The 18,589-nt window shown below is 43.6% G+C and overlaps 1 protein-coding gene across 5 annotated transcripts in view; it reads right to left on the minus strand.

Moving 5' to 3' along the window:
- Positions 1–18,589, minus strand: part of TENT2 (terminal nucleotidyltransferase 2) — a 73,632-nt gene that overhangs the window by 14,979 nt on the left and 40,064 nt on the right. For all 5 annotated transcript variants that reach the window (XM_005286433.5, XM_005286432.5, XM_065599070.1 and 2 more), the window contains one exon: positions 4,816–4,952. In XM_005286433.5, coding sequence (XP_005286490.2) covers positions 4,816–4,952 — 137 coding nt within the window. The remainder of the gene's footprint in view (positions 1–4,815; positions 4,953–18,589) is intronic.

Below are 18,589 nucleotides of genomic sequence, written 5' to 3' on the forward strand. Positions count from 1 at the left end.
CGGCGGCCGGAGAGCCCGGCCGGGGCTCTCCACTCTCCCCGGCGGCCAGAGCGCCGGGAGGAGGGCGGAGAGCCCCCAGCGGCAGGAGCGCCGCGGGGAGGGCGGCGAGCCCAGTCGCGGCCCCGCTCTCAGGCCGGAGTGCCCCGCCGCGCCCCCCCCCTCCAGGCGCCGCCCCAAGCACATGCTTGGTGGGCTGGTGCCTGGAGCCGGCCCTGCCAGCCGGACTCTCCGCCCTGCTCCCGGCGCTCTGGCCGCCGGGGAGAGCAGAGCCGCTGCGGGCTCGCCGCCTTCCCCCCGGCGCTCTGGCCGGTGGGGGATTGCTCGGCGCCCTCCCCTGCCGCGCTGGCGGGGGGGTGCGGGGGGTGCGGCGGGTGGCTTTTTTGCCTAGTGCGTCAAAAAAGCCAGAGCCGGCCCTGTTCCCCACATCCTATCTGGCCCCCTAGGACCTTACCCCTACCTGTCCCCTGACTGCCCCAACCCTTATCCACACCCCCTCCCCCTGCTCCCTGTCTCTTGACTACCCCCCCCCCCCCCAGAACCTCCCTGCCACTTCTCTGACCCCCCCGGCCCCCTTACTGTGCTGCAGAGCGGCGCACTCGGCAGCGGGGGAGGGGAGCAGGGTCGGAGCTCCAGACTGCCCGAGGCGAACGGCTGGCCGGCGATCTGCGAATGCAGGGCGGGAGGGGGGGGGGGGGAAGAGGGAAGGGAGGGAGAGAGAGGAGGGGAGTGGTGTCAAGTTGCAGGGGAGAGGAGGAGGAAGTGGAGGAAGGGCTCAGGCTGCCAGAGCCCCGTGCGAGTGGCACGATCCGGCCGGCTGCCCTGTAAGCCGCGCACGCTCTGCATGGGGGGGAAATCCGGACATTTACAAATTCCCCCCGGACGCTATTTTTAACTCAAAAAAGCCGGACATGTTCGGGGGAATCCGGACGAATGGTAACCCTAATAACCAGGGCTTCTGTGCACTACAGTAATATACATTTTTAATTAAAAAAATACCTTTAGTAACTGTTGTTCTTCAAGATGTGTTGCTCATGTTGATTCCAACTAGATGTGTGTATGCCGCGTGCACAGTAGCCGGAAGGTTTTTCCCCCTAGTGGTATCCATTGGGTCAGTTCAGGTGCCCCCTGGAGTTGCGCCTCCATGGTGCCGCATATAGGGTCCTGACAACCTGCTGCCACTTCAGTTCCTTCTTTCCAGCAGTGCTCCAACAGAGGGATAGATGGGTGTGTCTTGGAATGGACATGAGCAACACATCTTGAAGAACAACAGTTACGAAAGGTAGGTAACCGTTTTTTCTTCTTCGAGTGCTTGCTCATGTTGATTCCAATTAGGAGACTCAAGCAGGAACTTGGAGGCGGGGCTGGTGCTCATGGGTTTGCTGACTGAAGCGCCGCTCTAGCCTGCTGGGTAATGGCATAGTGAGAGGCAAAAGTGTGGATTGAGGACCAGGTCACAGCCATCTAAATTTCCTCATTTGGAACCCAGGCCAGGAACGCCGTTGAAGATGCCTGCGCCCTCATGGAGTGCGCTGTCACGGTGGGGGCAAGCACTTTAGCCAGATCGTAGCATGGGCAGATACAGGATGTGATCCACAATTAAATTATTTGGGAAAAGACTGGGAGTCCCTTCATTCTGTCTGCTACTGTGACGAATAGTTGAGTAGCTTCGTCTGTTTGATATAAAAGGCCAATGCCCGGTGAATATCCAAAGAGTGAAGGTTTTTGCTCTCGGCATGTGGCTTAGGGTAAAAAACTGGAAGAAAAATGTCCTGATTAACATGAAACTGGGAGATGACCTTGGGAGGAAGGCTGGGTGCGGTCTAAGCTGAACTATAACTGTCCTTATAGAAGACTGTGTAAGGAGGTTCGGATGTTAGGGCATTAAGCTCTGACACCCTCCTGGCACAGGTTATTGCCACCAGAAATGCCACCTTCCATGAGACAGAGAGCAAAGAGCATGTTGCTAGTGGTTCAAAGTGGGGCCCCATTAGTCTGGAAAGAACAAGGTTAAGGTCCCAGTCCAAGATCGGTTGTTGTACTTGAGGGTATAATCTGTCAAGTCCTTTAAGAAAACATGCAACTATCGGGTTGGCGAAGACCGATCGGCCAGCCACGCCTGGGTGAAAGGCGGAAATGGCAGCCAAGTGGACTTCTATTGATGGCACAGAGAGCCCTTGTTGCACCAAACATAAGCTATGTTGCTTCAAGTGCCGAAGGTACCCAAGATAAAAGGCACTGACGAGTGCGTAGGAGATGTATGTTTCTGCGATGACCAAACTGGGTAGGTAGGTGGCACTAGTAGACTGTTTCCTACTACCAAGGAGGACTTCCCTAACTGGATCAGACCAAGCAAGCTCCATCAGATTTAGTCATGGAGCTTCCAAGCCATGGGGTGGAGAGATTCGAGGTTGGGATGCTGAAGACGGCAGTGATCCCAAGTTATCAGGTCCAAGAGCAGCGGCAGAGTGATCGGAGTGTCTACTGACAGCTCCAGAAGAGACATGTACCAGTACTGACACAGCCAGGCTGGAGCTATCAATATCAGAGGCTTCATCCCATCAAAGCTTGAGTAGCACCTTGTGAACGAGTGGAATGAGTGGAAACTCAAAGAAGGTGGCCCTTTTCGCCGTCAGGGGCAGGGAGGCGAGGGTCTGCCATAAGCTGCAGGGCAACTCAGAGAGTCACCAGGGGGTCAGGATGTCTATCATGGGGTCCAGATCTCCTCAACCTGGATCCCCAAGTACCGGGCCATCCTCTTCAGGAGCTGTTGGTGGACTCTACTGTCCTTGAGTACAGGAGCCGTGGAGGTTCCAGCCACTGCTTCATCTGGTGATGACGAAGATGAGGCTCTAATCAGGACCAGCTCTTGCTCCTGGCCTTCGGCACTGAGAGGATCGTGCAGTGCTGGATCTTCTGGTGCGGTGACTAGTGCGGCATGCGGCAGCTAGTCTCTCCCTGTCCAATCTGGAGCATCTGAACTCCGATCTGTGCTGGCTCTACCTGGACACAAAGGACTCTGGCTCAGAGTCTGATTGGGAGGACTTGCTCTGAGAGGACCACGGAAGAGCAGTGTCAGGAAACTGGGGACCGGTCTGACTTCCCTGCTGGTCTACAGCTGGCTTGCCTCAGGACGGCACCAAAGGTCTCGGGGGTGTCATTGCCTTTGCGCTTAGTGCCTGGTCTCGCCTGGATGGGGAAGGCAGTGCCATGAAGGCAATGAGCTCTCTCACCGCCTCGCAGATCTCTGATGTGGAAGGCAGCTCCAAAGCCTCTCCGCGACTCTCCCAAAGAGGGGAGTCCTGCAGAGCCAGACTCAACTGACCCCTTGTTGGGGCAGGAGTTAACTGTGGTGGGCTAGGTGGTGCTGCGCTTGCGTGGCCCAATGCAGGCCTCACTCTGCTCGAGTTTTTCCGTCCCGGTCTCAGTGTGGGTGAGTGCCCTGTCCAGCGCCTTCTTCTTGCAGCGCACCGGGGACTGGGAGCGGTGCTGTGCATGACTACGTGCGGAGCCCCTCTGCAGGGAGCCCTGCCGGTGCTGAGCATCTCAACCAGAGTCCTTTCTCAGCGCCGAAGTCTCACGTTTCGACGCCGGGGCACTGTGCACCGATGTAGAGATGCTAGCATTGGCTCGACCAAACTTTGCTCCGAGTGGGGATGGAGAGCAGTCTCCATCAGAAGGATTTTTAATCATTGGTCTCTTTGCAGATCTTGCAAACAGTCCTTCTGATGCAATTCCCACAGACTCTTCGAGCAGAAAGTGTGAGGGTCGTCCCTGGGCATAGGCTTGCTACATGCTGCACCGGGTTTAAACCCTGGGGACTGAGGCATGCCCCGGTGCCGGGGCGGGGGGAAGAAGGGTAGGAAAAATGGGGAGTAACCCCCAGAATAATTCCTTCCTGGAATTCTAACTATACTATACAATGACTAAACTAACTACAACTAACTAACTGATTTAACTATTTACAGAGAACAGTCTGAAGACCACTAGAGAGAAGGCTTGCCGAAGCAAGAGAAATGAGCGTGCTAGCTAACCATCACAGGCGGCAAGAAGGAACTGAAGTGACGGTGGGTTGGCAGGACCCTATATACGGTGCCATAGAGGCTCGACTCCAGGGGGCGCCTGAACCAACCCGACAGATACCACTAGGGGAAAAACCTTCCAGCTACTATGCACACGGCGCACACATACCTAATTGGAATAGACATGAGCAAGCACTCGAAGAAGAACTGCAGATCATGTAAAATGTACTCTGATCTGCACTAAACAGCAGTTGATTTTCAGGTGAAATTTCAAGGTGTTTGTTTTGACCTAAACTGTTTGGTTCAAACAGGGGATTGTTAGGTCAAGCATCTCAGTTAATATAAGGTGACACTATGAAACAAGGGAAGAAGCCACTGAAGTAACCAGGACCCAAACTACTTCAGGTCAAAATCAATACCTTAAGTTGCATCCAGAAACTCTGAATCTCTTTGGAGAGGGAAGTAATCCAATCTAAAATAGCACACTAACAAATAGCTGGCTTTAGGACAATAGAGCTATTTGATTTTTGACAGACTATTTTGCAGATTAAACTGAGGTAGTTTATTAAACAATAGTAGGCACATCTCACTGCCAAGCTTACACAGACACATTCAAGTGTCGTCATGTGTCCCTTTCCATTTCTTTCTTTCCTTGCTCTTCATCACCCCCATCCTGCCTCCAAACCATTCCTCTCTCTCTGCTGATCAGTCTTAAAATGTTACCATGCTACATCCAAGCATGCAGCATTTTCACCTATTGCAAAATGCTAAACACAGGTAGAAGTTTATCACTTACTCAAATTCTGTGGCATAATATTTGAAGAAGCCCACTAATAAGTCTCCAAGAGTTGATCCATTTTTGGAGAGGTAAGGAGGAACGGTGCGTGGAGCTTGATGTACAAGGTGCAGCTGCATAGTAGGATTAAAAGATTCCTGTCAAAATAAAAGAATAGAGAATATAGCCTTTCGTCAAGTACATGCTGCATGACTGCACTTAATCTAGGTGCTTTCAAGATCACATACACACACGAAAGTTGCCCATCATTTATTTAGCAAGTGCTGTAATTGTACATGGCCCAGTTTCTATTTACTAGAGAAGTGCCCTATTGTTCCTCCTACTCCTCTGTTGCATACAAGTAACTCCACTGACCTCAAGGAGAATTAATCATCCCCTGCATGGGGACAGTCAGTATATGTTATTGCCTGTGCTCCCTTTCCCTTCATGAAGCTGCCTAAGAACTGTCACATCAGAAAAATCTCAAAATTGAATTTTTATTTGCATACCCACTATGACAGACAAGGTCTGAAAGGGAGGGGAAACTTATTTCATATTGCATAGTTAGTTTTAAACCAATATGTCAAACCCCTCACTCCTATGTGACCTTGAATCTTCCCATACAATGATTTCAAAGACTGTGGTAGCATTTCCTCTAATCAAGTTAAGTGAAATCATTAAAAATCATTTAACAACCAACATATACCTGACTATATAGTCCATAGCACTTTTGTTTTTCCACCAGAAATATTGGAGGCTGACCACATGAAGAGTTGCCTTTACCAATTCAGAAAGTTCTCCACCCAAGACTAAATAACTTAAAAAAAAAAATTAAACAAAAGAGAAAATTTAAGTAACAATTTAACTTTCCTAAACATAAGCTGGGCATGTTAAAATAGCAGCAAACAACTGCCAGTCTTGCCATTTTGCATACAGGTCCTGTATTATTAATTATGATGTTTAAGAAAAACTTGTACAGCACCATATCTTGCAAGTTCACCTCAGAATATGGAGGCACGGCAAAAGGAATCGTAAGAAAGGGGATGTAACTCATCCTTGTGTTCCTAGCTAATGCAATAGGTTTGAAAACCCTGTAATATGAGGGCACATATGAAAAGATTCTAGTTCTTGAATTGCAACTTTAATACTAATTGTATTACTTTTTAAAAAGGAAATGTATAGAAATTAATAGACTTCTGAAAGCAATCTTGCAGCTGGCAAGAGAAGAAATTAGCAAAAACTGAAGTAACCTCTTCAGGGTCACTTATTTATTATTCTGTTTGTTATTCGTTTCAATGTGCTTACTAAGCTCTCAGAAAATAAAACTGAAATTTACAGCAAGCTTCTCAAGTTTAGCAGTACTCCAAAAAGGTTTTTGAGCACTATCTCCATGTTCAAAATAGACAACCATCTGTAAAATGGTCAGGTATGCTCAAGTGGTTAGATCAGCAGAACAGGGTTTGGGACTACTGGATTCTGTTTCCATTGTTGCCAGCCTTGCTGTGTGACCTTGGATAATTAACCCTCTCTGATAAAGATCACTCTACCAGTTACCAAAAATATTGTTCCTCTTCTACCTCACATAATTATGTCATGTATATTCATTTATATTATAATGTCCAGAGGTCCCCATCTAATACCTTACAATCTAAAAGACACAGGATATACTAAGGTCAGGGATGTGGATATCACATACAAGTAAAGTCACATTCTCTATCAATAGGCACTCAGTAAACATCTAAAGATCCTGCAGTGTACCATACTGTTTTAACATCAGTTCCACCAGAAATGTAATGTCTGAGTGGAAGCTATCCCTATAGTTTGCTGTGGGTGTGAACAGAAGAGCCATAACATATAGTAACAAGGACCTTAAGATATTTCCCCCTCCTCACACACACAAGTTGACAACTGGGGCTGCTGTCCTCTAAAAATACAGAAAGGGGAACATAATAAAGTTGCTATTGCAGACATTTACTGTTTCTACATTTACATGCTCTTACTAGACACTTCTGAAATGGAATCTGGGATTTATCGCGGGCTGTTTTGTATTGGAACAAAACACCAAGATCTTCCCAACTTCAAGAAAAATCCACCAGTCTGCACTGAGGCGGTCATACTGAACTGGTAAGGAATTAGGCTAAGGGAGTATTGCCCCATTTATTTTACAGATTAATAAATGAGCTATTTTCATTAGTACAATTACTAGCTCACACTTAGATCAGCACCTGACCATGGAAAACAACATAATCTAAATTAACAAAACTTGGCCAATATTTAAAGAACGTGATGATGACAGTCCCTAGTTTTTATTTATGGAACTAAAACAAAGAAAATCCAGATTGCCATGAAAAGTAATCTACTGCCAACAAACAGTTATAGTAACACCATCAGTCAACACATCAGGCATCACCAGGGTAAATATTTTAGCCAAGAAGAAAGCACAAACATACACAGGAAAAAAAAAAAATAAAGGATGGGTGAAAAAATATCAGATACCATTATCACTAGAATTTTTTTTTTTTAAATTGGCAACCAAAGCTTAAGAAGACAAGTATTTAGGAAAGCTAAGTTCATAGACAACATACTCATAATATAGACATCCTAAATGTTATAATAATCATATAACTGATGGAATTTTCGGGTATATCTATTGTGCCTGCTTCTTCACTAAATTTACTGCTTACCAGCAATCACACAGGCACCAGCATAGCAAATATGAAAAAGACTTCTCCTGTGACAAGCTGGAAATGCACCACATTCAAAAGATCCAAAAATGCCAGCCGCTATTCTCGGCCGATAAGAACAATTCTTAAACTTTCTGAAACAGAAGCCTTGTTTTCTAATTTCTGCTGGTCACAGTGAATGATTTTTTTAAAATAATTTTTTGAAAACTGAAATCAGGCTTTTAAAATATATATACTATTTTTAAAATAAGCCTGTTTGAAATTTAATTTGAATTCATGACAACCTATTATCTTTTTATCATAATCTAGTATCATCTAAATAAAAGATGTTGAACTAATGAATCCTAATATATTTTAACTACTAAGTTAAGGGGGCTTTTCTAAAAAAAACGGCAGCAAGAGGAAAACATTTAACTAAATTTGGAGGTCAAGCTTTATAAATACGGCACAATGTATCATATATTGTATTACCTATTTTCAGGTTTAATGACGTGAATACTGCTATTTATTTTTTTCACCAAATGCCAGTACTTTGTTGTGCCTTAGTTGTTGAATAAATGTATGTTAAACTAGCTATATAATTGCTTAAATGTGTATAGTTATAGTGTGTGCTCCTGTTTTAGCAAGAAGTACTACCAAAACTAGTCTAAAAGCTGCATTTAGCTGTACAGTAAATAAATCAAGTCACTATGTTTTAATGGTTATACCAATGAGAATGAAATTTTCATTTGGAAAATAACTAAAATGTACAAATGGTTAACATGATTTTCCACTTGCTGATTTAGTGATTTAAATCAAAGAAATTTATCATCAATCCACCCTCATTCCTCCAAAAACCCAAACTGCATATCACGTATTTGATATTACTGCCAGGAAAATGTTTAAGAACTTTGAGGATACTCCCACACCTCCATAAGGTTTCCCAGGAACTCCAAGGGCTGCTGATCACCAGTTGACAAAGTTAATCAGGCAAAATACCACTCTTTAAATAGATAACTGGTGAGAGCTTGCAAATTCTTTAGGGCTGAAATTCATTATTCCAGCTTTATGCATTGATTGAAGAACTAACAAGTGTCCAAGAATGGTAGCTCCCACAACTAAAACAAGCTGTTTCACTGACAGAGTAATGGAGATTAAGGACTACTTCAAAGCTTTTATATAATGTATAAGATAGCACACACTAGCTTTAGCTTTTGCAGGCCATGAATTCATATAATGAAAAGTAACATGCATGTGCAAGAATTCCTTCCTCCCACTTCTCCCTTTGAAATTAAATAATTTTTCTTCTGACAGGTTTTAACAAAAAACATTCCTTATGTGAATACTAGGCAGCTAAAAAGACAGTTACCTTTTTCCGTAACTGGTGTTCTTCGAGATGTGTTGCTCATGTCCATTCAACTTACGTGTGTGTGCTCCCAACATGCACCGATTCCAGAAGTTTTTTCCTCCGCAGTATCTGTAGGGGACCGGATCTGGCGCCCCTTGGAGTGGCGCACGTATGCAGCGGCATATAGGGCACTGCCCGCCCCCTCCACCCTCAGTTCCTTCTTGCCAAAAACTCCGACAGTTGGGAAGGACGGCGGGTTGAGGAATGGACATGAGCAACACATCTAAAACAACAACAACAGTTGCAGAAAAAGGTAACTGTCTTTTCTTCGAGTGATTGCTCACGTCCATTCAACTTAGGTGACGCCCAGTAGTACCCCTGGAGGCAGGTAAGGAGTTCACGGACTTGTAGATTGCAATACAGCTCTGCCAAACCCAGCATCGTCCCTGGCCTGCTGTGTGATGGCATCGTGGGCCATGAACCACGCCATAGCTTTACAGTTGTCCTGGATCAGAATGTGTGCCAGGAAGGACGCCAAGGATGCCTGCGCTCTAGTTGAGTGGGCTCTGACGATCAGTGACAGAGGGACTCATGCTAACTCGTAGCGGGTCCGAATGCAAGAGGTAATCCAATTAGAAATCCTTTGCGTGGACACGGGGAGGCCCTTCATCCTATCAGCTGTACAGATGAAAAGCTGAGTCGACTTACGGAAAGGTTTTGTCCGATCTAGGTAGAAAGCTAGTGCCCTTCCTATGTCCAAAGCGTGAAGGCGCCTCTTTTCACTAGTCTCATGGGGCTTAGGGCATATGACCGGAAGAAAGATGTCCTGGCTCATGTGTAAAGCGGACACCACCTTGGGAAGGAAAGCCAGGTGGGGCCGGAGCTGGACCTTGTCCTTACAGAAGGCCTCGTATGGCAGTGCTGAGGTCAGGGGCTTGCAGCTCGGAGACTTGCCGATGTCACCGCCACCAGGAAAGCTACCTTTCATGATAGATGAGATAGGGAGCATGAGGCCAAAGGCTCAAAGGGTGGACCATGAGCCTGGGCAGAACCAAGTTGAGATCTCACTGAGGGATCAGGGAGGGATCAGGGACCAGACTTGAGGAACGAGCCTCTCGAGGTTTCTAAGGAACCTGACCATCATGTCATAGGAGAATGCAGTCTGCCCCTGGATTGGTGGATGAAAGGCGGAAATGGCCGCCAGGTGCACCCTCATGGAGGAGTGCGCCAGGTCCTGGTTCCTTAAATGAAGCAGGTAGTCTAAGATCGACTGCACCAAAGAATGAGAAGGGGAGATGTCCCGTTCAGCCACCCAGTGGGAGAACCTCATCCACTTTGCCAGATAGGTCTGCCTAGTCAAGGGCTTTCTACTCTCGAGAAGGACCTTCTGGACCCCATCCGAACAGGCCCGTTCATCCAGTTTCAGCCTTGCAACATCCACGCTGTGAGGTGGAGGGACGCGAGGTTGGGGTGCAAAAGTTGGCCGTGATCCTGTGACAGCAGGTCCAGTCAGTTTGGCAGGGGCCAGGGAGGGATCTAGGACAAGGGCAGAGAGGCTCGAGGTGGGGCTCACTGGTAACCAGGCGCCGACTTCTGGAGGCACACACCCCCCAGCAGGCGTTTCAGAGTCAGCACCTGGTATCTCCACGGCACCAGTACCGCTCCAGGGACAGGTCAAGGGACCAATAGTACCATTCTCCAGACCATCGCCAATCCCTCAGGGCAGCATCACTGCATGGCTACATCTTCATGATGCCAAGCCCGCTCTAGTTCCCGATCCTGCTCCACATCCCGGTACCACGCGTTAAGTGTGAGGCATAGATCGCCGGCCTGGTGCCATCGCAGATCTGCTGATCGCCGCTGGTCACCGAGGCCCCGATCTAGACACTCATCGAGGTCAGCCAGATCCAACTCCGGGAGGGGCAACCGGTACCGACTGGGACAAAGCCACCAATCGGCCCCCATCTTGGTCATAGGGGAGCAACCACTCGGGCTCGGGCTCAGGTTCGGAGCAAGGTTCCCTAGCAGTGGGACAGGCTCCAGCCAGGCCTATAGCATAGGGACACTTCTATGAAAGAATCATTACAAGCACCTTCTTGAAGATTTAGCCTAAATTATATCTTAAAGGATTTATGGCTCAAAAGGCTAAATAGTATTTAAACTCTGAGATATGCTGCAGATGAGATAATATGGATATAGTCTATTATGTAGCCTTGAAAAGACTATGATTTAGACTTAGGGCTCATCTACACTAGAAAATCAGGTTGGTGTAATTAAGTCGGTCAGAGGTGTGAAAAATCCACACCCCAGAGCAGCATTGCTAAACTGACTAAAGTCCTCCTGTAGACAGCGCTAGGTCGACGGAAGAATTCTTCCGTCGGCCTAGCTACCACCTCTCGGGTAAGTGGATTACCAACACCAACTGCAGAATCCCTCCCATCAGTGTAGGTAGCGTCTACACTGAAGCACTGCAGTGGTGCAGTTATGCCGCTGAAATGTTTTAAGTATAGACAAGCTCTGAATGATCCTGAAATTTTGCATCCAAATTGTCATCTTCTGGGTTTATTCTTTGCATTCTAGGTGGAAAATGTTCCTCTAGCTTGCATAAGCAGTGAAACATTTGGTACTGACTGGATGAAACTGAATCATCTTGTTTTTTGGGGTCATGACTCCTTTCAATTTCCATTGTTTAGCTGGTGGTTCAATTTCAGTGAACAAAATATCTTTATAGTTTGCTAAAGTATTTTTGGAGAACGTAATCCTGTGACAGAGAGGTGCTGATTTGTCAAGTGCTGAAGCTCAATGTTAAGTTTCCTAGGCACAGGAGTGTTACACAGCTAGAGTATGTTTTCCTAATGTTTAGCCACTGAATGTTAGGGAAACCAAACTCCTCCAGCTTATCATTTTAAAACACCTCTTCCCTTGCCCTCTCTTTGGAAACTTCCTTTATTTAGGGCTCAACCGGAAGCTCAAAAGTTATAGTTAGTGATGCTGCTGTGCAATAAAGAATTCCAACAGACTGAAACTTAAGTAGGATCTCCCTATCTTTAGTGAGTTTCTCACTGCAGGCAACAAAAAAGTGGAATGTGCCCACATAAAGCAGAGTGGTGCTTATCTATTTCTTCCACGGGCTTGGTGCAGAGTACCAATTAGTGCATAGATGAAGCTGTAGGGAGTTAGTTACTCTTTTTTACTAGAATATCGATTGGCTGTTACACATTATGATTTGGAAGTTATATACATGATCTAATATTGTAATAGACTAAATAGATAAGAGACTAATCAAGAAATTTAAACAGGTAATATGCTTGAAAAAGTATTTTTTACACAGAGCTATTAACAAGAGTGCCAATATAAACAATCAATTCTACAAACCAACAATATAGCAACCAAGTGAGTTTTGTATCACATTTGTAGAATATTAACAAAACCATATATTATATGGTACCATTACAGTAAGATAGTACAATGCTTACTAATAGGATAACCAATGCAATTTTCTGTAATTATGGTGGCACTGGTATTGACCTATACTTAAGGTTGCATTATGACATCTGCAGTAGTAGGGGGGGATTATATCCCTTTATGTTTGAAAATAGTCTGTATCAACAAGCTCTCAACACGTACAACTGTATTTTCAATAAAGTTACAAGTATATCTACCTATTAGCTTAGAATTGAATGTAAGTTAAAGTGTCTCTCTTTAGAAATGTAGACTTCTAGTCCCACCTTTTCTTCATCTCCCTCTAGCTAACAAATTTCTTTGCTGTCACATTTCTAAATTAACATCCAAATGGCTAAATCTCCAACATAACATAGCATTCAAAAAATGACGATTGTTCATTATAACTGTTTCAATTTAACATAAGAATAGCCATACTGGGTCAGACCAAAGGCCTAATCAGCCCAGTATCCGGTCTTCAGAAAGTGGCCAACTTTATGCTAAAGTTGGCCAACACAAGTGTCTTCTTCATAGAACAGATAACTTATAGGGAATGAACAGAACAGGTAATCATTAAGTGATCCATCCCGTCGCCCATTCCCAGCTTCTGGCAAACAGAGACTAGGAACATCATCCCTAATAGCCATTGATGGACCTATCCTCCATGAACTTATCTAATTCTTTTTTGAACCCTGTTATAGTCTTGGCCTTCACAACATCATCTGGCAAGGAGTTCCACAGGTTGACTGTGCCTTTTATGAAAAAATACTTCCTTTTGTTTGTTTTAAACCTGCTGCCTATTAATTTCTTATAACACAAGAACTAGGGGTCACCAAATGAAAGAGTAAATAACACTTCCTTATTTACTTTCTCCACACCAGTCATGATTTTATAGACCTCTATCATATCCCCCCTTAGTCATCTCTCTTCCAACCTGAAAAGTCCCAGTCTTATTAATCTCTCCTCATATGGCAGCTGTTCCATCCCCTAATCATTTTTGTTGCCCTCTTCTGAACCTTTCGCAATATATCTTTTTTGAGATGGGGGCACATCTATATGCAGTATTCAAGATGCGGGCGTGCCATGGATTTATACAGCAGCAATATGATATTTTCTGTCTCATTATCTATCCTTTTCCTAATGATTCCCAACATTCTGTTCGCTTTTTTGACTGCCGCTGCACATTGAGTGGATGCTTCCAGAGAACTATCCATGACAACTCGTTCTTGATTGGTAACAGCTAATTTAGACCCCATCATTTTATATGTATAGTTGGGATTATGCTTTCCAATGTGCATTACCTTGCATTTATCAACACTGAATTTCATCTGCCATTTTGTTGCCCAGTCACCCCGTTTTGAGAGATCCTTTTGTAGCTCTTCGCAGTGTGCCTGGGACTTAACTAGATTGAGCAATTTTGTATCATCTGCAAATTTTGCCACCTCCCTGTTTCCCCCTTTTTCCAGATCATTTATTAATATATTGAACAGAACCGGGCACAGTACAGACCGCTGGGGGACACCACTCTCTTCACCTCTCTCCATTCTGAAAACTCACTACCTATCCTTTGTTTTCTATCTTTTAACCAGTTACCAATCCATGAGAGAACCTTCCCTTTTATCCCATGACTGCTTACTTTGCTTAAAGCCTTTGGTGAGTAATATATATTTCCATTCTACATGTCTTATTGGAAGGGAACACAAACCTCCACCCAACACAGCTAGTTACTCAAAAGCAACACACACAAGGAAACTCTGGCCATGTAATTTTCCTTTAAAAATCTACAATTTGACATTATCAGCATAGAATCTAGCAGTCTTGGAGTGTCTTCCCTCACATACCTTTTCAAGGGGTGGAGCTGGAAGGAGGGAGGAAAATACAAAATAGTCACTAATAGATGCCTCATTCAGAGGCAAATACAATGCTAAACCCAGTGCAGATTAAAGGAGTTTAAGAGGCAGGTTCAGGGCTGCTCTAATTTATGCATCTGACTATGGCCCAGAAGAGGCTGCCTGCCAGCCTGGAAGCACCAGAACACAACTCCACATGTGATATGACCCAGCATTCCTCCGAAACTCAGAGGTACAAATGTCAGCTCATTGCCAGCTGCAAACTCCCCCGTGACAATTAATTCCACAGGTGGGCAGATCTGGTTGCTCTCCAGCCCCTCTGCACTGTCACAACACTAAAGGGGCTAGACTGAAGCAGAAAATCTGGCCTTTATTACTTCCTATTCAAAACACTTATTTCCTCATATGTTACCTATTATCTGCAATTTAGATTAGACATTTCTCAAAGTCCTACGAGTATTTTCAGGACAAGTTAAAGCTGTGTATTTGATTCTGAATAACTGGAATGGTGTAGGTTTGTATTGAAAGGGAACAAATTGCATTGGCAAACAGTATCAGAATGTGGAGATATATATTGTTCTGTGGGACTGTGATCACAAGTAATATATGTGTTTTTCTTTGGACTCTGATATTTCTGTAACTAGCACATTTCTTATGTTTTTAGTGGGTCTGTCAAACTTTAAAAAATTAATCGTGATTAATTGCGACATTAAAAAAGTAATCGCGATTAATCACCATTTTAATCGTACTGTTAAACAATAGAATACCATTTATTTAAATTTTTTGGAGGTTTTCTACATTTTCAATACAAAGTTTACAGTGCTCACTTTATATTATTTTTATTACAAATATTTGCACTGTAAAAAGATAAACCAAAGAAATAGTATTTTTCAATTGATCTTGTACTAGTACTGTAGTGCAATCTCTTTATCATGAAAGGGTAACATAAAATGTAGATTTTTTTTTACATAATTGCACTTAAAAAACAAAACAATGTAAGACTTCAGAGCCTACAAGTCCACTCAATCCTACTTCTTGTTCAGCCAATCGCAAAGACAAACTAGTTTGTTTACGTTTACGGGAGATAATGCTGCCCACTTCTTATTTACATAATCTGAAAGTGATAACAGTTGTTCCCATGGCACTGTTGTAGCTGGCATTGCAAGATATTTACATGTCAGATACGCTAAACATTTGTATGCCCCTTCATGCTTCGGCCTCCATTCCAGAGGATGTGCTTCCATGCTGATGACGGGTTCTGCTCAATAACGATCCAAAGCAGTGCAGACCGATGCACGGTCATTTTCATCATCTGTATCAAATCCAAGAACAGAAGGTTGATTTTCTTTTTTGATGGCTTGGGTTCTGTAGTTTCTGCATTGGAGTGTTGCTCTTTTAAGACTTCTGAAAGCATGCGCCACACCTCATCCCTCTCAGATTTTGGAAGACACTTCAGGTTCTTAAACCTTGAGTCGAGTGCTGTAAACTATCTTTCGAAATCTCACATTGGCACCTTCTTTGTGTTTTGTCAAATCTGCAGTGAAAGCGTTCTTAAAACGAACATGTGCTGGGTCATCATCCGAGACTGCTATAACGTGCAATATATGGCAGAACGTGGGTAAAACCGCAGAGCAGGCGACATACAATTCTCCCCCAAGGAGTTCAGTCACAAATTTAATTAACGCCTTATTTTTTGAAGCATCATCAGCATCGAAACGTATCCTCTGGAATGGTGGCCGAAGCATGAAGGGGCATATGGACGTTTAGCATATCTGGTACATAAATACCTTGCAACACCGGCTACAACAGTACCATGCAAATGCCTCTTCTCACTTTCAAATGACATTGTAAACAAGAAGCAGGCAGCATTATCTCCTATAAATGTAAACAAACTTATAAGTCTTAGCAACTGGCTGAACAAGAAGTAGGACTGAGTGGACTTGTATGCTCTAAGATTGACATTGTTTTGTTTTTGAGTGCAGTTGTGTAACAAAAAAGTCTACATCTGTACATTGCACTTTCATGAAAAAGAGATTGCACTATAGTTCGCATACAAGGTGAATTGAAAAATACACCTCTACCCCAATTGAACGCGACCCGATATAACACAAATTCAGATATAATGCGGTAAAGCAGTGGGGAGCCCCGGGCACTTTAAAGCATCATCTGAGCCCCTCTGCTTTACCACGTTATATCTGAATTAGTGTGGAGCCCCGGGCCCTTTACATCTCCAGCAGCCGGGCTCGGGCGGTGATGTAAAGGGCCAGAGGCTCCAACCGCTGCGGGGAGCCCCGGGCCCTTTAAATCCCTTCCTGAGGCCCGCTGCCGGAGCTCCGGTGGTGATTAAAGTGTCCGGGGCTCCCCGCAGCGGCTGGCGCACCGGGCCTTTTAAATCACCACTGGGGAAGCCGGTCCAGTCCGGCACAACGTACCAGACCGAACCCAATATAACACGGTCTCACCTATAAGGCGGTGAGATTTTTTGGCTCCCGAGGACCACGTTATATCGGGGTAGAGGTGTATTTCTTGTTTATCTTTTTTGCAAATATTTGTAATAAAAATATTATAAAGTGAGCACTGTACACTTTGTATTCTGTTATTATTGAAATCAATAAAATTGAAAATGTAGAAAAACATCCAAAAATATTTATAATAAATTTCAATTGGAATTCTATTATTAAACAGTGCAATTTAAACTGTAATTAATCCCAACTAATTTTTTTAATTGAGTTAATTAATTCATGTTAATCACTTGAGTAAACTGTGATTAATTGACAGCCCTAGTTTTTAGTGATTACATTAATGTGAAATGCACTTGAGCATCCTGAGTTAAAGTTTTTTGTAGGGTCTTCCTTATTTTCATTCTAAATTTGTAGTTTATCCAATGTGTAGGAGTTACAATTTTCAGATCAATAGTTGAATACTTAAGTAACTACATTCTTGGTGGAGAAGGTGGAGCCAGCAATATACTACAGTCTGCTAGAAAATTGCAAGAAGCCAACATTTTTATTATTTTAATACAAGATTTTGATTAGACTATTATTACATCTTATGGTACTATATAGTCATAAATTAATCCCCAAAGAGTAAATGTAATGGCTATTAACCATATAATACCTACCCTGCCACCACAAATACAAGTGCCTATCTGTGAAATTGCTGTCACCTAAACACAGTTAAAAATAATCTACGCCTTCAGATTAAAACAGATGAATTCCCACAATATGTTTTCCTAGGAAAGTTCTATTGCTTTGGCAAGTCCACAATGTGAACACCTGCATTTTGTGAGAGTTCAAATAAACCCTAGAAACACTGGGGGTGCGGTAATATCTTTTATTGGATCAACTTCTATTGGGGAGACAGACAAGCTTACACAGAGCTCTTCTTCATATCTGTGTAAACTCAATAGTTTGCCTCTCTTACGAACAGCAGCTGTTCCAAAAAAGATATTACCTCACACACCTTGTCTCTCTAATATCCTGGAACCACAGCTATGACAACACTGCATTATAGAAACTTGTTCAAATGCTTTTTTACGAGGAACAAATTGTAGGAGTCGTGACACTCAAAAATATATGCTGAACAAAGGACAACTAAATTTCACATGAACTGCAATATTCATGACATAAAATGTTGACCTGAAGGCAAGTTCAGTTATCTTTAAATACACAGACTATGATATTTACAAAAAATAATAAGTAACTTCAGAGGTAATGCAATACCAAAAAAGTGAATCTTGAGAGAAGAGATTAAAAGATATAAAAGTATAGTATTCTTCTAAAGAATAAAAACACCATGTAAAAATAAAATATACCTTTAAAGACTAATTTTAGCTACCGAGTCAGCAGGGTCAATGGAATTACAAATTCTGAGTTTTGTATTCTATTTCAAAGTTTTTCTTGTTAATCTTAACTGTGTGTAATAGCTTACATTGGACAACTGTGAATAAAAATTGCTATATGAGAGCTGGATATTATTATTTCTCCCTGCAGTAGAGAGTCAGCAATTTTGAAAGCAGCTCTTCCTGCTGTCAGTGTGTGATGGTAGCAAGCATGGTTTTCTGAAGGGTTGATTCAGCACAATTTGGACAGCTAACTGTCATTATCAGTAACATCATAAAGCATAAAGAGACCAAGAGAAGAGACTGAGTGGAGTTATAGGAAATATGAGAGAGAAAGGAGGAGCAAAGAATATGAAGGCACAGATGGAGGAAAAAAGAAAGATGTTCGGGAGAAATATGAAAAAAGTGATACACAGGAAGAAGAAAACAGAATAAGGAAGGAATAAGGAATGTGTCTGAACAACTTAAATACAGAGTATAGCCACTCAACAACTTCCTTTTCTTTTCCAATTGAATATCTGTAAAAGGGCAGGAAGCATTCAGTCAAAGAGCCACCAGTTAAGGCCATGATCCTACAAACAGATCCAACAGCATGGAGTCTTATGCCCAGTAGTCCCATAGGAAATCAGTGGGACACCGCCTGGGCATACCA

The sequence above is a fragment of the Chrysemys picta genome, chromosome 6 (assembly GCF_011386835.1).
Source record: "Chrysemys picta bellii isolate R12L10 chromosome 6, ASM1138683v2, whole genome shotgun sequence".
Taxonomy (NCBI): domain Eukaryota; kingdom Metazoa; phylum Chordata; order Testudines; family Emydidae; genus Chrysemys; species Chrysemys picta.